Source organism: Octopus bimaculoides, chromosome 22, assembly GCF_046866305.1.
Source record: "Octopus bimaculoides isolate indiv1 chromosome 22, ASM4686630v1, whole genome shotgun sequence".
NCBI lineage: Eukaryota > Metazoa > Mollusca > Cephalopoda > Octopoda > Octopodidae > Octopus > Octopus bimaculoides.
Window position 1 is genome coordinate 7578920 of NC_142949.1, and position 22281 is coordinate 7601200.

Below are 22281 nucleotides of genomic sequence, written 5' to 3' on the forward strand. Positions count from 1 at the left end.
ATTATTGTTAAGGTAGCATGCTACCAGAATCGTTAGCACATTAGACAAAATGATTAGAAGCATTTTTCTGATTCGTTATGATCTGAGTTCAAACCCCATCAAGGTCGACATTGCCTTTTGATCCTTTCGTGGCTGATAAAATAAAGTATCCTGGGAGTTGATGTAATGAAGCCTCCTGCCACTAAAATTTCAGGCCCTGTTCCTTTTGTACAAAGAATTATTATTCCTTATTGTCAGACGGTAAGGAGAAAACTAAGGTCCGAGATATCTGGCATACTGAAGATGACCCGTCCACCACAGCAGAGTTGATACTGGTACTGATGCTGCTAAAAAGCACCCAGTACACTCTGTGGAGTGGTTGGCACTAGGAAGAGCATCCAGCCATAAAAACTATCCCAGAACAGACAATGGATCCTGGTGTGAGCCCCTGGCCTTACCAGTTCCAGTAAAAACAATCCAACCCATGCTAGCATGAAAAAATGGATGTTAAGTGGCTGTGACAGGGTCAAGGAGGAGCTGGCAGAATCATTAATGCATTGGCCAAAATGCTTAGCAGCACTTCTTCCAGATCTTTACATTCTGTGTTGAAATGCTGCCAAGGTTTCGTCCATGTTTCCATAGATGAATTAGCCAGACCCCAAAGAATTCCTCTCAACACATGGCTATGATGCTCCCCCACTACTTCTGCTCGTGATCAGAGATGCACATATCGTCAACCACTAAGGAACATGCTCAACTGGTTATGGTCAAGCAACTGACAAACAAATCTGTGGTATTGAGCAGAATATTTGCTGTAACCCATCTTTTATACCAAGACAAAACAATGTAAATGATAACACTTCCAATCAGTTAAGATCAGAAGCCATTAGAGCCACTGCCTGGTACTGCATCAGGGTATATATTATCATTAATATTCCTTCGTAACATAGTGTAGGTAAAAATGCATCGGAGTCTTTAGTCATCTGTCAAGTCACAACAAGGATCTCAGACAGATAATACTTTCCTTAAGATGTGCCCAATAAGGCTGCTTTTTGCAAGACATCAATCTTGCATGGGATTTCCAGTTGCCTTAAAAAGTCTTGAAGTTTTAATAGGATTGAACCCAACGCTCCGATCACCACTGGTATCACTTTTACATTACCCTCTTGCATTCCCTACAGTCTTACCATTTCCACTTCCAATTCGGAGTACTTGGTGATTTTTTTCAACCTATTTACTCACAACATTCATGTCATTTGGTAAGGCTACATCAATGATCTGACAGTATTTGTCTCTCTTATTCAATATGAATTATTATTATTATTATTATTATTATTATTATTATTAAAGCAGTGGGCTGACAATTGTTAGCGTGGCAGGCAAAATACTTAGTGGCATTTCATCTGCCTTGATGTTCTGAGTTCAAATTCTGCCAAGGTCGACTTCTCCTTTCATTTTTCCAGGGTCCATAAAATAGGTACCAGTTGAGTACTGGGGTTAATGTAATAGACTTGCCCTCTCTCCCGAAATTACTGGCCTTGTGCCATAATTTGATGCCATCATTATTACTACTGTTGTTGTTGTTGTTGTTGTTGTTATGCTTCTTCATTTTCTCCTGCAGGTCCTTTGTACAGTTCTAAACAGCAGCCCCGACCTTCCAGAGGTTCTGCTCTCCAATACCCTCAACTGTGTCTCAAGCTTGCTTCAGGGTTGCCACGAAAAGCTCTCACCGTCCTCTCTTACCGAAGTCATTAATTTAGTAAGTATTTCAGGCATTGTGATGTAGTGGCCTTCATCTGGTCTTTTGTGAGTTTAGGTATTACAGATGTGGGAGTAAATGCAGGTAAAACAACTCCACTTGGATCTCCCCATCTCACAAGGCTTGGCTCTGATTGCTTTGGGATTCTAGTAAAAAACACATGCTCCCAGTTGCCACTCAGTGGGACTGAACCTGAAGCCACATGGTTGATAAGTAGACTTCTTAACCATACAGCCACGCCTGCACTAACACACACACACACACACACACGTATTATATTTATGTAATGGTTCTGGGTATTTGTTTACATCCTTGTAACTTAGCAGGCTGGCAAAAAGGGATTAATAGAATAAATATCAGTCTTAGAAAGAAATAAGTACTGGGGCCAATTTGTTTGATTAGAACACTTCAAGGCACTGCCCCAGCATGGCCACAGACTAATGACTGGATCAAGTAAAATTAAAATAAAAGAATATCAATTTAAAAATTAAAAAAATCAAATTTCATTTTTTAATTTTTTTTTTCTCCTTTTTTTAATCTTTTCCAGAGTTTTGGTCACAGGTTTCCATCAAATCAAATTTATCCGTTTGCAAAGACATTATTTACAGAACCATTTTTTGAAGAGGTCAGTATCTCCAACCATTTCTTATTCTCCATCTCGTCTCTAGAATCAAAGGGCCTTCGGGTTAACCTAGCAAAAACCAAAGTCTCAGTAAGTAGGAAGGCTGTCAAATCACAACCCCCTTCAGGTAGATGACCCTGCTCAATCTGTAGAAAAGGTGTGGGTAGAAACTCCATACAATGTACCCGGTGTAAGCTATGGATGCATAAAAGATGCAGCAATATCAAAAGAAGGTTAACCAGGAAAATAGTTTTTGTGTGTGGCAGATGCACTGGGGCAATAAACACTGAAGATGTACAGAAAACTGATTCCATCACATGCCAGGGAAAAAAACTAGAAGTAGTTAATAGTTTCTGCTACCCAGGCGACCAAGTCTGTTGTTGGAGTGGCTGCTCTGAGAGTGTAGTGACTAGAGTAAGAATAGCCTGGGCAGAATTCAGGGAGTTCCTACCTCTGCTGGTAACAAAGGGCCTCTCACTCAGAGTGAAAATTAGACTGTATGATACATGTGTGCGAACTGCCATGCTACATGGCAGTGAAACATGGGCCATGAATGCTGAGGACATGTGTAGGCTCGAAAGAAATGAAGCTAGTATGATCCACTGGATGTGTAATGTCAGTGTGCATACATGACAGAGTGTAAGTGTACTGAGAGAAAAGTTGTGCATAAGAAGCATCAATTGTGGTGCACAAGAGAGGCGTCTGCACTGGTATGGTCATGTGTTACATATGGATGAGGACAGCTGTGTGAGGAAGTGCCACTCCCTAACTGCTAGAAGGAACCTGTAGAGGAAGTAAACCCAGGAAGACATGGGATAAGGTGGTGAAGCATGACCTTTGAACATTGGGCCTCACAGAGGCAATGACTGGAGACCGGGACCTTTGGAGACCCGCTGTAATTGAGAAAACCTGGCAACTAAAGTGAGATCGCAGCCATGCATGTCTGGCCCCTGTTAAGAATACCCCTGATGTGTCAGGTGATATGATATGCTTGAGAAGACCTGTTGAGTCAAGAGAAACGAACATCGTAGCTGGGGCCAGTGCTCCCTGGCTGGCAGAATGTTTATAGTGATCAAATGTATGTGCTGTACATTAACTCATTCTCACCATCAAATCGATGTCACCTGAACAGGTGCAACAGGTGTACCACATGTCAGGTGTTGAAGTGATTGCAGATCATCAAGAGATGGAGTGTTTTGCTGAAGAACACAACACAGAACCTGATCAAGGAATTAAAACCATGATTTCGCAATCATGTGTGCTACACCCTAACCACTAGGCCTTGTGCCCTCACACAATAATAATAATAATCATAATAATAATTCATCCTTTCTGCTTTATTTTCAGTCTGTGTTAGCTTCTCTGATTGATTTTATTCAAAGTAAAATGGCTGACTCCCTCGACAGCACCAATACAGAAACCCTTATGTTTGTAACAGAGCTAATATCATCCAAGACTATTTCCATTTTTGATGCCAGTCATCTGGAACAACACAAATGTTATTTCATGGATTTCCGCACCTCTGTCAAACGGTAACTAGTTCCAACTTTTCTTTTCATAAGTAACTGACTTTGTACATGGTTTATAAATTTCTTGAGAAATTAATGGTCTGGTGTGATAAATTCTAGCAGCATTAATCTCTTTCGGTAGCAATAAACCTGAGACTGTTCCTGGATTCATGATACAAATTTCTTGTTTTAAAATAATCTAAATTAAAACCTTCCATCAAAAAATTTCCTGTTAATTTAAGTTCCAAACACTAACTTTTACAAGGCCAAAGTTGTTTTGTTAAATTCTTCGTTTTCAAAATCAGTTGAAATAAAGGCAAGGAATTTCAACTGAAATGGGTTGACAAAAGTGTTAAAGGTGTGGTACAGTAATTCTTGCTGTGTTAAGAATGTGGGGCAGTAAATTTTTGCAGTACTAAGGGTAGGATTTTTACAGTATTGAGGGTGTGGATTTTTCCAGTATTAAGAGCATGGATTTTTGAAGTAATAAGGGTGTGGATTTTCTCAGTATTAAGGGCAAGATTTTTGCAGTATTAAGAGCATGGATTTTTGCAGTATTATGGGTGTGGATTTTTACAATATTAAGGGTAGGATTTTTGCAGTATTAAGGGCATAGATATATAAATTCTTGTAGCATGAATGATTCTCATCTGATGGGCTTTCCATACAGGAGTTTCCATCTACCCAGTTTTACTCAGAAGGCTTTGTAGGGACACAGGGCTATGGTAAAAACACTTGCCTAGAATGCGACACAGTAGAATTGAACTTGAGACCTCAGGATGTGAAGTGTATGTCTTAACTATTTGGCCATGCCTGCATCTAGAAGGGTATGTTTGGAAAATACAAAACATTGTGGAATGGAACTTCAACAAGGATTACACCGTTCTTAGGAAGCACACATTTTTTCCTGCTGAATATTCATTGTTCCATCAATGTTCCAACCAAGGCCATTCTGTCAGTTTGATCGTAAATTCCATCTGTTCTAACAATATTTGTCTTTTTTTATTTTCCATTTTCCAAAGGTCTGCTGGTTCCAAAAAACAGTACACCTTTCAGGCGTATTTATGGGATTTACTTTCTCCAGACGATCTTGAAGATATCAATCAACTAACTCTACTGTGGGCTGCTTTGGTTTGCATTCCAAACATTCGGTAAATAGAATATCTATACTTCTATTGTCATTTTGTCCGTCTTTATGCTCTGAGTTCCAATTCCACCAAGTTTGACTTTGCCTTTCGTCCTTTTAGCAGGTGGGGGTCAATGAAGGAAGTACCAATTGAATTCTGGGATCAACATAATTGACTTACTGCCACCCCTGAACTTGCTGGCCTTGTGCCAAAATTTGAAACCATTATTATTATTATTTTTAAGGTGGTGAATTATCCGATTTGTAAGCAACACCAGACAAAATTCTTAGTGGCATTTTTGTCCATCTTTATGTTCTGAGTTCAAATTCTACTGAGATTGACTTTGCCTTTCATCCTTTCGGGGTCGATAAAATGGAGTACCAGTTAAGTACTGTGGTCAGTATAATTAACAAGCCCCCTCCTCCTGAATTTGCAGAGGTCAGCTTTGCCTTTCATCCTTTCAGGATCAATAAAATGGGGTATCAGTTACATACTGGGGTTGATGTAATCAGCTTGCCCCTCCCCTCAAAATTATGGGTCTTGTGCCCCAAATCTTCCTTTCACTTGAGGTGAGAGACTTTTGGTTGCTAACAGAGGTAAAAGCTCTCTGAATTTTCTCCATCCTATTTTAGCAATTACACTTTCCTTGGATCCTCCCCCTCCCCAGCTAATTAGGTCCTCTTATCTTGTTTTGACATAATGTGATGGTTGTAAACAAGTTTCACCATCATACCAGAAGTGTTGTTCGTTTCCAGTCTTATATGGAAAAGATGTCTGGCCGTGCAGAAGTATTATCTTACAGGTAAGGGTTGATGACAGGAAGGGCATCCAGTTGTGGAAAAGCTAAAGGCAACAAGGTAACGGTTACCTTCTTGAGTCATGGCGCCTCACAAGGGCCTGTTTCCTGGTTTCCATGACGTATATATTCCCCACCTGGACAGGACACTGGTCTGTCGCAGGATTACTCATTTTTGCCAGCTGAGTGGACTGGAGCAATGTGAAATGAAGTGTTTTGCTCAAGAATACAATGTGTTACCCGGTCCAGGAATTGAAACCACAATCTTACGATCATGTGTCCAACACCCTAACCACTAAGCCATGTGCTTCCACAGCAGAAAAACTGCCTCAAAGAGATTCTGTCTGATCTATGCAGAACATGGAAACATGGCCGTTAAATGACGAATAATTGTAACAATGTTTATTTCCAGGTGTTCTGATGCAGACTTTAGTGTTCTACAACATACAATTGATGGTCTTTGGTGCCAAGTGACTGAATCTGAAGAGACTTCACCAATCAAAGGTGAGATTATTTGTTATTTTCTTCTGGATTCTCCACCAAAATCTTGTTTAGATCCTGTTATATGGTTTGTGTGTGGAGGCGCAATGGCCCAGTGGTTAGGGCAGCGGACTCGCGGTCATAGGATCGCGGTTTCGATTCCCAGGCCGGGCATTGTGAGTGTTTATTGAGTGAAAACACCTAAAGTTCCACGAGGCTCCGGCAGGGGATGGTGGCGAACCCTGCTATACTCTTCCACCACAACTCTTTCTCTCACTCTTTCTTCCTGTTTCTGTTGTACCTGTAATTCAAAGGGGCCAGCCTTGTCACACTGTGTCATGCTGAATATCTGCGAGAATTACGTTAAGGGTACACGTGTCTGTGGAATGCTCAGCCACTTGCACGTTAATTTCACGAGCAGGATGTTCCGTTGATCGGATCAACTGGAACCCTTGACATCGTAAGCGACGGAGTGCCAACAACATATGGTTTGTGTTTCTTACAAACATAAAGATGTCAGCTTGGCTGAGCAGTGAAGTTTTCTCTGCAATCACAAGGTCTTGGGGTCATGGATGCTGTACAGCCCCTTATGCAAGTATCTTGTTTTGTGATCCCAGACCAACCAACGCCTTGTGAATGGATTACAGAAACTGAAACTGAAAGAAGCCCATTTCATATATATTTTGTGTATAATTCTGATGATTTATTTACCATTTTTAGAGCTACAACTGTCCATTCTTCACGAGGCGGCACTCTGTCTCCATTTTAACAGACTAAAGGAATTCTGGAATTGGATTACTTTTGATAAAATCAAATCTTTACTAAAGTAAGTTCTTTGTTGTATCCTTGTCTTATATTCTTAAGTTTGGTTTTACAGGTTTCTGTATATTTGGACAGATCCACTATCATCATTGTGTTTTCTATGTATCTTTATATTTTCTTTATTGTTATTATATTTCATCTTTCTTTGTTAAACCTTCTGTGACTTATCATCTCTCTCTCTATCTTTGTATATATATATATATATATATATATATGTATATAAGATCGTTGCCAGTGCCCCTGGACTGGTTCTTGTGCGGGTGGCACATGAGATGCACCATTTTGAGCGTGGCCGTTGCCAGTACCGCCTGGCTGGCTCCTGTAGGATTTTCGAGCGAGATCGTTGCCAGTGCCCCTGGACTGGCTTGTGCGGGTGGCACATAAAAGACACCATTTCGAGCGTGGCCGTTTTCGTGCGGGTGACACGTAAAAGCACCCACTACACTCTCTGAGTGGTTGGCGTTAGGAAGGGCATCCAGCTGTAGAAACTCTGCCAAATCGGACTGGAGCCTGGTGTTGCCATCCGGTTTCACCAGTCCTCAGTCAAATCGTCCAACCCATGCTAGCATGGAAAGCGGACGTTAAACGATGATGATGATGATGATGATGATATATATGCAGGGTGTACACCAAGTCATTAGACAAATAGAAACATTGGCTACACCAGGCTCCAATCTGATTTGGCTGTAGAAACTCTGCCAAATCAGATTGGGGCCTGGTGTAGCCATCTGGTTTCACCAATCCTCAGTCAAATCGTCCAACCCATGCTAGCATGGAAAGCGGACGTTAAACGACGATGATGATTAATTGCTATTTGAAAGATGCTATTAATAAAAGTATTAATATCATTAAAAAAACTCTGATAATAACATATTAATATGCAGTAAAAATTTAGTTGCCACCTTTTCTAAACTTTTCATAATGACTTTGTGTGTGTGTGTGTATATTTATATATGTGTATGTATGTGTGTGAGGGCACATGGTTCAGTGGTTAAAGCCTCAGGCTTACAATTGTGAGGTTATGTGTTCGATTCCCGAACCGGACTGTGTATTGTGTTCTTGAGCAGGACACTTTATTTCACATGTTTCCAGTTCACTCAGCTGTAGAAATGATTGTGATATCATTGGTGCAAAGCTGTATTGGCCTTTGCCTTTCCCTTGGATAACATCGGTGGCGTGGAGAAAAAGGGAGGCTGGTGCGCATGATTGACTGCAGGTCTTCAATAAACAACCTTGCCCGGACTTGTGCCTTGGAGGAGAAGTTTCTAGGTGCAATCCCATGGTCATTTGTGGCTAAAGGGGCTCTTTACCTATATATATATATATATATATATATATATATATATATATATATATATATATATATATATATATATATATATATATATGTGTGTGTGTGTGTGTATGTGTCATGGAAAAAGAACTGGTGATGGTGTCACATAAAAAGCACCCAGTACACTCTGTGAAGTGGTTGACATCAGGAAGGGCTGCAACTATAGAAACCAAGCCAAAACAGGCTATGGGACCTGGTGCGGCCCCTGACCTTGCCAGCTTCTGTCAAGCCTTCCAACCCATACCAGCATGCAAAACGGATGTTAAATGATGGTAATGACAATGTTGTCTCTTTTCTTTTTTCTTCAGGTGCTGTTCCAACTCTGTGCGTGCCCTCCAGATCACCGATCTTTATTTCTTCTTGGCCCAGCAGTCTGAGAGCCAGAAAGACGTCACAAACGAAGCTACTTGTGTCACGGTCTTCCCACTCCTGGAAGCAAACCTGTCACACTATTCTCACACAGTGAGTAAACATTTCCTGTGACAAATTCTTGGACTCATTTGATTCCACTCTACCAGAGGCTGCCTCTAGTTCCATGGCAGAAGACAATCTTCCTCTCTGAGCAATATTCTTGTGCATGTGTTTTGAAAATGGTGTGCAAAGGAAGAAAAAAAATGTCCTGATGCAAGGTTTTTTAAGATAAAATCAAATCTTTTTAACTGAAGATGGTTACTTGCATGGATCTGTTTATATGTTTCAGTCATTAGACTGTGGCCATGCTGGGGCACCACCTTCAAGAATTTTTAGTTGAATAAATCAACCCCAGGACTTAGGTTTTTAAAGCCTGGTACTTATTCTGTCGGTGTCTGTTGCCAAACCACTAAGTTACAGGGACGTAGATACACCAATGCTAGTTGTCAAACGGTACGGGGTGGGGTTGGGGGTGCACATACACAGACACACATGCATAATACAAGCTTCTTTCAGTTTCCACCTCCCAATCCACTCACAAGGCTTTGGTTGGTTTGGGGCTATAGTACAAGACACTTGCCCAAAGTGTCATGTGAGATTGAACCCAGAGCCATGTGGTTGGGAAGATAGATTCTTACCACACATCCACACCTCTACCTACAGCCAGCACAAATTCTTTGCAAAGAAAGACAGAATTTGCACACAATACAAATTTCTGTGCAATGCCAAAAAATTAAAAGGAACTTTGGTCTCGGGTTTCTTGTGTAACTCTTATTTCCTATTTGCTTACCCTTAGAAAGTAGGAAAAATGGCTAATATTTGCCTCAAGCTTTGCTTTTATTGCATTTATTCAAACCCCAAAGAATTCCTCTCAACACATGGCTATGATGCTCCCCCACTACTCCTGCTCATCATCAAAGATGCACAAATTGTCAGCCACAAAGGGACATGCTCAAGCAGTTAAAATCAAGCAAATATATATTATTTTAATAAGATAATTTTTTTATTTTATCAATTCATATTTTAATTATAAATTTTGATTTGCTAATTATTCCTAAAATCAATTTATATTTTGTTTTGTGTCTTTTAGATTCGTTTGCTGACTCTGCAGATTCTGTCACAGTTCCACTTGAAACTTCCTTTCCTTGAAGATCCTGTAAGTCGAATAGATTTAGTCACTTGTATTGAGTTCTACATTTCTTTGTTGCTGTTTGGTTAAGTTACTTTTACCATCTCACTAGTGCATGCAATCACACACTAACACATACATACACACACATTCTGTCTTTTCTCTGTTCCTTGGAGATGGATTCTCTTCTATCTCCACCACTCAAGCATTCTTAATCCAAGTTCCATTGACAACTCACTATGATTTTAAGTCCTCCTACATTGGTGCTCACCTGGCCTTTTGGTCTTCTATAAGTCCTTCTACATCAGAGGTTTTCAATCATTTTTTTATCTGTGGACCCGTTTCATTATTTTATTCTGGTGGACCCCATAGCCATTCAATGTTTAAAATCTAGTTTTAAAGAAACTTTCAAAATTCCTGTCTTATTTTTCACACATTAACTTGTACAGATTGAACTTGTAAAATATTAAAAGAAAGAAACCTAGCTGATTCTTGCAGTAATACATACCAATACATACATCTAAAACAGGGATTCTCAACCATTTTGTATCCATGGAGCTCTTTGATTACTATTTCATCCTGGTAGACCCCCATAGTCATTCGATGTTTAAAATCTAATTTTAAAGAAACATCTTTCAAAATTCCTATTTTGTTTTTCACGCATTCCCTTTTTTAGGTTGAACTATGTAAAATGTTAGAGAAAGAAACCTAGCTGTTTCTTGCAATACATACCAATGCATACATCAAAAGCGAAATTTTTTTCAGGGGCCCTTAAAATATTGTTGTGGGATCCCTAATTTACTATTTTCTTGCATGGACACCCAAAAATCTTATATGAACCCCAATTGAGAACCACTGTCCTACCTGGTACTCTATGTGGTACTCACCTGACCTCTAAGTCCTCCTACATGGCACTACATGGCTTTTAAGTCCTCTTACACAGCACACACCAGGCCTTGAAGTCCCATGTGGTACTCACTGCAACTTCCTTTTTTCCTTCAAGATACTCACCAAAACTTTCTCTTCTTCTACATGATACTCCTTATGATCAGGGCTGTGGAGTCGGAGTCAGTAAAACTATACCGACTCTGATTCCGACTCACAATGTCTTTATTCTTTAATATAAACCAGTTCTAACCTATAGGCCCACTCAAAGTACAAGCGTATGCATATGCTTTATGAGATATGTAAACCACACACACTTAATTACATAAAGAGGAGTCGGAGTCGGAGGTGCCAACAGTACAGGAGTCGGAGTCGGAGGTGCCAACAGTACAGGAGTCAGAGTCAAAGTTTTTTGTTTTGACTCCACAGCCCTGCTTATGATACTCTTTCTTTGTAGTACTCACTAATAGCATGGTGATGGAGAGGTTACTTTTGGCTTGGTACAACACCAGGTTTCTTGAAAAAACACAAAACCCTCAATTCCTGACCATCACTGTCTCTTTAAGGGTCTCCTGGTTTTCTCTTCTCATCTTTCTGTTAATTTTTTTCAGAGTCTGAGCCAACCAGGAGTTTTCAGAATTTGTTTGGATGCTGAGAAAACTCCGCCAACAGTTCATGACTTCAGGGAAACTTTGAGACATCTGCAGTACCTTGATGCCAAACTTGTCGACCGTAATATTCCTGTAGTGAACCCTCGTTTTGAACAGGTTAGTTGCAAAATTCTTCATGTTTTTCTTTCTTTCTTTTTTTTTTTTTTTTTTTTGTCATTATTAAATTCTGAGAGAGAGAGAGAGAGAGAGAGAGAGAGAGCATTGAATTGTGAGCATACTGGGCAAGGACTAAATGCTTAGTGACGTTTCCTGTCTTTACGTCCTGAGTTCAAATTCTGTTGAGGATGACTTTGTCTTTCATCCTTCTGGAGTCAATAAAATAAGTATCAGTTCAGCGCTGGGGATCAGTGTAATCAACTTAGCCCCTCCACCGAAACTGCTGGCCTTGTGTCAAAATTTGAAACCATTGTTATTATTATTATTATTATTATTATTATTATTATTATTATTATTATTCCTCCATCTGTTTCTCTCTATTCTAATGATCTGTTCCAATTTCAGGTTCCTCTTCGTTATCTCATTGGTAATTTATTTATTAATTTCAAACCAATTTGGGAACCAGTTCACAAACTGATTGCTTCCCATGCTCTCTCGATGATGAAGGATTCTTTCTGGGAAGTTTATGGAAGCCATTTGGACAAATGTGCTTCAGTTTGTGGTAAGTTTTTTTTTTTTTCCACTTTGTTAACCATTTCTGAAGTCATCCACTTTTCTAGTAGACTTTTCCTCTCTTTTGCATAAACAGACCACCAGTCACCTTCACGACTGCTGCCACCACTTCCACTACCATCTCCACCACCACTACCACCATCTCCACTATCATCACTACCACCACCACCATCATCTCCACCACCACTACCACCATGATCACACAACACCACCACTACACCATTATTACCATCCCCACTTCCCTTCCCTTTGGAAAGGAATGAATGTCACAGATTCTTATTGCTGTTAGTTTTTATCCTTAATTTTAAGTACGGAAAGTGGAAGATATTCCTGGAATCTAAATTCAAGCCTGGACTGAGTTGCTTTGTATAATGTCTTTGGAGGAATCAGAGAAGCAATACAGTAAAAACTGTAGCTTTGAATAAATGAAATTCTCTGTTTTAGTGCAGTTTTTTACACCTGTATACACCTGCCTTGCACACACACACACACATATATATAATATGGTATGGTGTTGGTAAAAGGTAAGCAGATTGCTTCACATTCATGTGGTTTTGTGTTCAATTCCATCACGTGAGACTTGAGTTGAGCTGTCCCTTGATTGGTGAAAACTATATATTATGTGTGTATGTATGTATATCTATCTATCTATCTATGTCTGTCTGTCAGTCTATGTATGTATGTATCTATCTATATATACACACACACACACACACAAGAATATATACACACGTATACAATGGGCTGCTTTCAGTTACTATCTGTCAAATCCATTTACGAGGCTTTGGTCAGCCTAGGATCATTGTAGAAGACATTTACCCAAGATGCTACACAGTGGGATTGAACCTGTAAACATGTGGTTGGGAGGCGAATGTCTTAACCACACAGCCAGAGAGAGAGGGAGGTTGGATGGGTTGAGAGCAAGATATTAATACATATTTAACTAAATACTTTTTCTCTTACAAAATTTCACCAAACATTGAACACGAAATCTGTTTTATGATGTTGGCCTTTTTGCAACTGGCTTTCCTCTTTAAACCAGCCTCATCCAGCCCAAATATTCTACCTGTTTTATGTTCAAACCAGTCAGATCTGGCCTCTCATACCTACCTAACAATGTCATTCTAAAATAGACAATATCATCATCGAAACCTCAAAGCCATGAGATAATGCATGGTTAATTCAAAACAATGTGAATAAATAAGGATTACATTGGACAGAGGAATCTGAATGCTAAATGGTTAAAACAGCCAGCTCCAGCCCAAATATTCAAACTGGCTAGATCTGACCTCTCACACCTACCCAACATTGTCATTCTAAACAGAAACAGTCACATCATTGAAATTTGAAAGCTATGCGATAATTCGTGATTAATTCGCAATGATGTGAATAATCGAGCATTACATTTGACAGAGTAATCTGAATGCTAAAGGCTTAAACCAGCCAGATCCAGCCTCTCGCACCTACCCTACAATGTCATTCTAAAAATAGACAGTAGCATCATCAAAATCTCATGCATGATTAATTCAAAATAATGTGAATAAATAAGTATTACATTTGAATGCTGAAAGGTTTAATATTTTCATTAAAATATATCTTAAGATTGTCTTGTTTTTCACTTTCGAAACAGCAGACAATAAAATTTTTTTTCTTTTTTTTTCCTATCGTTTCTAGAGGGAAGTGTACCGGCTCCGAGTGTTATGACAACTTTTGAGATTGAAGAGAATGAGGAGGAATCTTCCATACATTCAGATTTACTTCAACTTCTAATGGAGCAAGATTCCAGACCGAAATCGGACTTACTTAAACCAGACATGGAATTTTTCCGTGAACATTTGTGGAAAAACATGCTGCTTTTTCCGCAAGTTTGTGAAGGAAATTCAAAACTACTTTCCCCCATCTTGTTTAGATTTGTCAGGTATGTCCAAAATCTGTCTCTCATTGGTTCCATGGCAATGGCGCTGAAATATTGGTCTCAAATTTTGACACAAAGCCAGCAATATTGGGGTAGAGGATAAGTTGATTACATCACCCGGATCTTTTTTAAAACGGGGGCCACATTTTTCATTAATGTTTTACGTAGTGTTTTTGGTACGGAAAGACTTTCAAACTTCGTATACTTATCTATTTTGTGTTATAGAACAGAAAAATATTTTTGTATTCGAATTTATTTCATGTAAAAAATTGTCTTATTTCGATAATTTCAACCAATCACTGACAAGTATTCAGTTGTTTACATTTACTGCTTTGGCTCACTAAGCGATGTAAAGCGTATTTAATCTCCATACCTTCGTTTTATTTGCTTTTTTCATTTTAAATTTGCTTTAACCCTAACCCTAACCCTAGGGTTAGGGTTAATTGTTTCAGAATCGTTTGTTTATGTAGTCGGCACTTAATGTATATCGGCTGAATGGACGTCAGTGATTGGTTGAAATTACAGAAATACGACAACTTTAACATGGAATAATTTATGGATTTCTTTTTTTTTTAAGAAGACTAAGAGAAAAAGATGTTTTATATGACACATTCTACCAGTGTTCCAAGTTTCAAAGTGTTTCGTTAATGAAAAATGTGGCCCCCGTTTTAAAAAAAGATCCCATCACCCTAATGTTCAACAGGTACTTAATCATCCTGAAAGGATAAAAGGCTAAGTCAACCTCGGCGGAATTTGAACTCGGAATGTAAAGATGGACAATTTGCCTCTAAGCATTTTTCCCAGCATGCCTTAAACCATCAAAATATTTTGTTACAGTTCGCTTCACATTTCAGTATTTAATCATCGTCATCATTTAACATCCGTTTTCCATGCTGGCATGGGTTGGACAGTTAGGAGTTGGTAAGACCGAGGGCTGCACTTGGTCCCATTGTCTGTTCTGGTATGGTTTCTACGGCACTGGCAACGACCTCGCTCGAATGTTTTTTCATGTGCCAGTAAGGCGACACTGGTAACGATCACGCTCAAATGGTGCATTTTACGTGCAGCCGGCATGGAAGCCAGACAGCTGCTCTGGCAATGATCATGCTCAGATGGTGCTGTTAGCACTCCACTGGCACGGGTGCCAGTCGTCAAATTTGGTTCGATTTCGATTTCACTTGCCTCAGCAGGTCTTTGCGTATACATATATATATATATATACGTGCGGGTGACACGTAAAAGCACCCACTACACTCTCTGAGTGGTTGGCGTTAGGAAGGGCATCCAGCTGTAGAAACTCTGCCAAATTAGATTGGAGCCTGGTGTTGCCATCCAGTTTCACCAGTCCTCAGTCAAATCGTCCTACCCATGCTAGCATGGAAAGTGGACGTTAAACGATGATGATGATGATATATATATATATATATATATATATATATATATGCACATTCACACACACGCATTCATGTGTATACACATGCACACATACATTCATATATTTATGCATGCATATGTAAAAAGCACTGAGTCCACCCTCTGCTGAGTGGTTGGTGTTAGGAAGAGCATCCAGCTGTAAAATCTCTGCCAAAACAGACACTAGCCTGGGGTAGTTTTTCTGCCTGGCTGGCTCCTGTCAACTATTCTACCCATGCATGGAAGATGGGACGTTAACTGATGATGATGATGATAATGTATATAACACACACACACACACACACATATCTGTGTGTACATATACACATACATGTATAAACACACACATGCACTCACACATCTGTAGTTTTCCTCTTGTTGTGTTTTACAGAAATGAATATTACCAAGTGGATACGGAAAGTGCAGCATTGCAGAATATTATGTGCAAGGAATGGCGCCAGGGTGGAGAGAGGAGCTGGGATAAGAGTGAAAGTGATGAAGAGGAAGCGGTGGTGGAGGAGGCAGAAGAAGAGGAGGTGGAGGAGGCAGAAGAAGAGGTGGTGGAAGAGGAAGAAGTGATGGCAAGTGAAGATGTTGAAGATGGTGATGTTGATGATGATGAAGAGAGTGGTTATGAGGATGATGATGGTGGTGGTGGTGGCAGTGATGTTGAAGAAGAGGAGGAGGAGGAGGACAGTGGTGATGAGGTGAAGGTGGAGGATATGAATACTGAAGAGGAGCCAAGGGAGACAGATGAGGATGGAGAAGTAAAGGAAGAGGAGGAGGGAGAAGGGAAAATGGACATTGAGGTGGAGGAAAGAGAAATGGAAACACCAAAGAAGAAGAAAAGGAAAAGGAAGAAGAAAGCAAAGCAGGAACAAGATGAAGGCCACAACGATACTGCTACTGTTGTTCCTGCTGCTGCTACAAAAGTATGCAAACAGGAACCAGCAATCCTTAAGTAAGTTCTATGTCCAATTATACGTGTGGGTGTGTATATATGTGTGTGTGTGTGTGAGTGTAGTATGTATATATATATTATGTTTGTGTGTGTATATATTTGATTAATGAGAAAGATGGAAGATATGAGAATGTTTCGGGATGGCACCTGTGCCCAGCGTCGCCTTTCTGGCACTTGTGCCCGTGGCATGTGTAAGGACTTTCGAGCGAGGTCGTTGCCAATACCGCCTGACTGGCCTTTGTGCCGGTGGCATGTAAAAGCACCCTCTACACTCTGAGAGCGGTTGGCGTTAGGAAGGGCATCCAGCTGTAGAAACTCTGCCAAATCAGATTGGAGCCTGGTGTAGCCATCTGGTTTCACCAGTCCTCAGTCAAATCGTCCAACCCATGCTAGCATGGAAAGCGGACGTTAAACGATGATGATGATGATTTTGACCTAACTGGCATTGATCCCCCACGGGTAGGATTATGAACATTTTCTTATCTTCCGTACCAGGTGTATACCATCCGATTTATTATCTTATATATATAATCAAGCTAAGTAAAATCATGGTTGACATCAGATACAGACATGTCCCCTGCATCCCTCTTCAGCTGAGTGATCCTAATCTTGCAGGATTTCGGGTGCTGGTGCCAAGTAAATGCACTCATGTCATGCTGTGTAAAAACACCCAGTACATTTTGTAAAAGTGGTTGGCGTTAGGAAGGGCATCCAGCTGTAGAAACTCTGCCAAATCAGATTGGAGCCTGGTGTAGCCATCTGGTTTCACCAGTCCTCAGTCAAATCGTCCAACCCATGCTAGCATGGAAAGCGGACGTTAAACGATGATGATGATGATTTTGACCTAACTGGCATTGATCCCCCACGGGTAGGATTATGAACATTTTCTTATCTTCCGTACCAGGTGTATACCATCCGATTTATTATCTTATATATATAATCAAGCTAAGTAAAATCATGGTTGACATCAGATACAGACATGTCCCCTGCATCCCTCTTCAGCTGAGTGATCCTAATCTTGCAGGATTTCGGGTGCTGGTGCCAAGTAAATGCACTCATGTCATGCTGTGTAAAAACACCCAGTACATTTTGTAAAAGTGGTTGGCGTTAGGAAGGGCATCCAGCTGTAGAAACTCTGCCAAATCAGATTGGAGCCTGGTGTAGCCATCTGGTTTCACCAGTCCTCAGTCAAATCGTCCAACCCATGCTAGCATGGAAAGCGGACGTTAAACGATGATGATGATGATTTTGACCTAACTGGCATTGATCCCCCACGGGTAGGATTATGAACATTTTCTTATCTTCCGTACCAGGTGTATACCATCCGATTTATTATCTTATATATATAATCAAGCTAAGTAAAATCATGGTTGACATCAGATACAGACATGTCCCCTGCATCCCTCTTCAGCTGAGTGATCCTAATCTTGCAGGATTTCGGGTGCTGGTGCCAAGTAAATGCACTCATGTCATGCTGTGTAAAAACACCCAGCTGGCCAGTTCCTGTCAAACCATCCAACCCATGCCAGCACTTACCTAGTGTACCTAATCGTTTAGATCACCTGTGAACTAAACCCCCATACTTAACATGTATATATATATATATATATATATATATCATAAATATAAGGGATTAGCAATTGAGTTGCTTCTCCAACATACTGAAAATTCAGAAACAGCAGTCAAAGAACTACTGATTCTAAACTACAAATTTTTCTCCAAAATGGATGGCGATATTTATGGCACACATAGAACAAAAAACCGGAGGGAAAAGCACAAACAAAACATTAACTAAAGGCTTGTTTTGTTTGTGCTTTTCCCTCCGGTTTTTTGTTCTATGTGTGCCATAAATATCGCCATCCATTTTAGAGAAAAATTTGTAGTTTAGAATCAGTAGTTCTTTGACTGCTGTTTCTGAATTTTCAGTATGTTGGAGAAGCAACTCAATTGCTAATCCCTTATATTTATGATGATAAATGGTCTTACCGATAAAGGTTTATTTCATACTGAACTACTTGGCAAAATTGTTAATTGTTAATTCTATTATTAATTGACGATTCCCTGCCCTCATTTCTTGTATATATATATATATATATATATATATATATATGTGTATATATATATACATACATACAATTGCAGCGTGGAAGGTGTATATAAGCCATTTAAAACACACAAAAACCGTTAAATTTAATTTGCCAAAATATTTTCGCTGCTTTGAGATCGTGACCCGTTCACTTCACGGACAAATTCCGTGCAGCATGGAATTTTGTCAGTGATCAGATCATGATCTCAAAGCGACGAAAATATTTTGGCAAATTAAATTTAACGGTTTTTGTGTGCTTCTTAAATGGTTTATAAACACCTTCCACGCTGCAATTGTTTTCGTTCCAGCACATGATCTCAGATCATGTCACTTGCTATGCAAGTACATCTCCATAAATATATATATATATAATCATTGTTATCATCATTCAATGTCTGTTGAATGATGCTAGTTGGGTGGATTGGCAGGTTCCAATGAATCAGAGGACTGCATTGAGGTCCCCTGTCTGCTTTGACATGGTTTCAATAGCTTGATGCCCTTCGTAATGCCAACCACTTTACAATGTGTACTGAGTGCTTTTACATTGCACCAGCACAGGTGCTTTGTATGTGGTACCAGCACAGGTATTTTCTTTTATGTGGCACCATCACTCCTCTTGTGTGGAATCTGCATATGTGCCCTTTACGTAGTGCCAGCAGGAGTGCCATTTACATGGCACCAGTACGAGTGCTTTTTTTGTGACATCAGCATAGGTGCCTTTTACCACGATTTTGTTAATTGTCTTTAGGGTGCCTGGGTAGTCGCGAGCAGACATAGACATGCCTTCTCAGTCCTTCCATCTCAGCCGGAGGGGAATAGAGAGAAAGAGAAATGGGGGTTGCACCAACACTCAGCTAGTACTCATTTATGGCTGAGTAGGAGATAAAGAGTGTTGCTCAAAAGACAACACAGCACCCTGTCCAGGAATTGAACCCATTGCTGTTATGATTGTAAAGGTCAGTCCCCTAACCACTAGGCCATATATATTTATAGAAACTGAAGAAACAGTGTTGGCTATTTTTACCCCGTTAATGTCTAAATGTGATCTCACCTGTTCTAGTATATTTTCTTCTTCATTTCCTTTCTGTTTCTCTTTCAATTCCAGGCAACTGTTGAACCATTTCGTCTTGTTCTCCAAATTCAAACACGGTGGTTCTTTGCATCAATCTCATCAATTGAAGGAACTCTACAATAAGGTAACCTGTCCCAAACATAAGTTAATATAACTCTGCAGTAAGGTAACCTGTCCTTAACATAGCTAATATAATGTATTTGATGGCATACAAGATGCACTTTTCTCAAAAAAAAAAAATGCCACAAATCACCCTGGGGCCTGTATGTAAAGTTGGGCCTTCATTTCATACTTTAATGCTCTGAAAACTTCTCTGTTTCTGGAATATGCTCTGCTGAGCTTGGGATGCATCTAATAAGCCGGTGTATCTTTTATGCCATCAAATACGGTCGGTAACTCCTGCAAACTAACTTTGTAATAAAACAACTCTACATATTTAACTATTTAGTATTTAAACCAGATATCTCGTCAAAATATTTTACCTATTTTGTGGTCATAATGGCTATGTCCAACCTCATACCTTGCCTACAAAGTCATTTAAATCTCAAAGTTATGAAATAATGCATGATTAATTGAAAAAAATATGAATAAATAAGCATTACATTTAGTACTAGAAGTACCAAGCGGTCATTTATGACTGCTTTTGCCTTTCACTTTTTAATTTCCACGACTGGCTCCCCGTGTCCTACATTATCTCATTCTCTCCATTTCCGTCCTTCCCTGGCCTGTCTTGTCCTCTCCCAACTTGCATTGACTCCGTTTTTGTCTCATCTTTTCAGTTTCTTCAACATAAAGAATTGAAAGTTCAGAAGATGGCATTTGAGTGTCTCATGACTTTCCCAAACAAAGACGTCAATCCTTACAGGTGAGTGCCACTCTTTCATCTCTCTCCCTCTCTCTCTCTCTCTCATTTCTATTTCAATTCTTTCTCTCTCCTCTCTCTCATTTCTATCTGTCTCATTTCCTTCTCCTCTCTCTCTGTCTCTCTCATCTCTCTCTCTCTCTCTTTCTCTCTCTCTCTCTCTCTCTTGTGAGTAAACTTCATAGACCCCTCCCCTGACCCCATTTTGTGTATATTTGTGTGTGTTTACTTTTGATATTGTGCTCTAATTGTAATCAAACATCTCTGTGACATACAGACACCATTGTTTGTTTTCAGTCATCCATGAAAATACTCAGACAAGTTGGAATGTTATTAACGTATACACTCTTTATACACACTTAGCCTTTATACTTAACTAGTACCACGCTGCTGGTAAAAATATTTGTTAAACATGCACACATACCTTCTGCTATATAGTGAAAGTCTTGTTGGTTACTATGGTGACAACACTCTATCTTTCACACACACATGCACGCACTCTCTTTCTCTCTCTCTCCCACTGAATTTCCCTCATCAACAACAACATAGTTAAAGTCTGTATTGTGTTGTCCCTATGTTGAAAGACATGCAGAAATGCACAGACACACATACAAACAATAAAAAAAAGAAATAACTATCTGCATTGTTAGATAATGAAATACTTTTTTATTTGAAGTCTGTTTTGTATCGGCAGACATACACTTACAATTCTCACATTTCTAATCAAAACTTGTTCATTACTATGGTGACAACACTATCTATCTCTCTTTCATACACACTATCTCACTGTATTTTTCTTCTCCCCTTCTTCCCCTCCTTCACTTATATCTTGTGATAGACAGATCAGCTTCTCTTTTATCATAGAAGATTTCTACAAAATCATTATTTTATTTGTTTATTTATCTATTTGATAAATATTTTTAGAATCACAAATATTTTTTTTTCAGGGAGAATTTGATTCATATTCTGGAAAATAAAGGATTCCGTGCTGAATTAGCTCGTTTCAATTTGGACTCCAGTTGTTGCATTCTGAAGAAGGAACATCGCACTAGTGTCTTTCAAATATTGTCTAGGTAAGACTTGGTGAAGGCAGTTATGATGGTTGCTGTTGATGTTTAGCTTCAGGTCAGCTGTGATCTGGCAGATTTATATTCAAAACTGATCCAGTTGTGACCATCCTGTCATTTTGTATATTAGGGAATACATCGTCCACTGTGTCCTTCTTTTTCCTTAACCATTCTGTTACCATATTTCTGTTGAAATTCATTGCCATTTTTTACAATTAATCTCGAAAATAACGAAGAATTTGGTTAAAATAACTCTGTTGCTATTAACCCTTTAGCATTCAGACTTCTCTGTCAAATGCAATGTTTATTTATTCACGTTGTTTTTGAATTAATCATGCAGTTTTGAGATTTCAATGATGTGACTGTATATTTTTAGAATAACACTACAGGGTAGGTATGAGAGGCCAGATATGGCTGGTTTGAACATAAAACATGTAGAATATTTGGGCTGGATATGGTTGGTTTAAATGCTTAGAGTTAATCTGGTATTTGGAACATAAATTTCCATGAAGTTTTGATGGAAGGTTTTAATTTAGATCACTTTAATCCTTTTGTTACCATAATTTGATACGATAATGTTATTTCCTTCAGATAGGCGTGGACATGGCTGTGTGGTAAGAAGTTTGCTTCCCAATTACATGGTTCTGGGCTCGGTCCCACTGTGTGGCACATTGGGCGAGTGTCTTCTACTCGAGCCTCTGGTTGACCAAAGCC

The 22281-nt window shown here is 39.4% G+C and overlaps 1 protein-coding gene across 1 annotated transcript in view; it reads left to right on the plus strand.

Annotated features, from left to right (window-relative positions):
- LOC106873497 (small subunit processome component 20 homolog) overlaps nucleotides 1-22281 on the plus strand; it is an 80593-nt gene that overhangs the window by 12026 nt on the left and 46286 nt on the right. Inside the window, exons 12-26 of the mRNA XM_089339942.1 lie at nucleotides 1601-1738; nucleotides 2286-2363; nucleotides 3708-3892; nucleotides 4891-5019; nucleotides 6204-6295; nucleotides 6992-7097; nucleotides 8735-8888; nucleotides 9928-9993; nucleotides 11463-11618; nucleotides 12024-12180; nucleotides 13866-14109; nucleotides 15911-16480; nucleotides 19672-19762; nucleotides 20418-20503; nucleotides 21448-21573. Of these exons, the coding sequence (XP_089196068.1) occupies nucleotides 1601-1738; nucleotides 2286-2363; nucleotides 3708-3892; nucleotides 4891-5019; nucleotides 6204-6295; nucleotides 6992-7097; nucleotides 8735-8888; nucleotides 9928-9993; nucleotides 11463-11618; nucleotides 12024-12180; nucleotides 13866-14109; nucleotides 15911-16480; nucleotides 19672-19762; nucleotides 20418-20503; nucleotides 21448-21573 (2378 nt within the window). The remainder of the gene's footprint in view (nucleotides 1-1600; nucleotides 1739-2285; nucleotides 2364-3707; nucleotides 3893-4890; nucleotides 5020-6203; nucleotides 6296-6991; nucleotides 7098-8734; nucleotides 8889-9927; nucleotides 9994-11462; nucleotides 11619-12023; nucleotides 12181-13865; nucleotides 14110-15910; nucleotides 16481-19671; nucleotides 19763-20417; nucleotides 20504-21447; nucleotides 21574-22281) is intronic.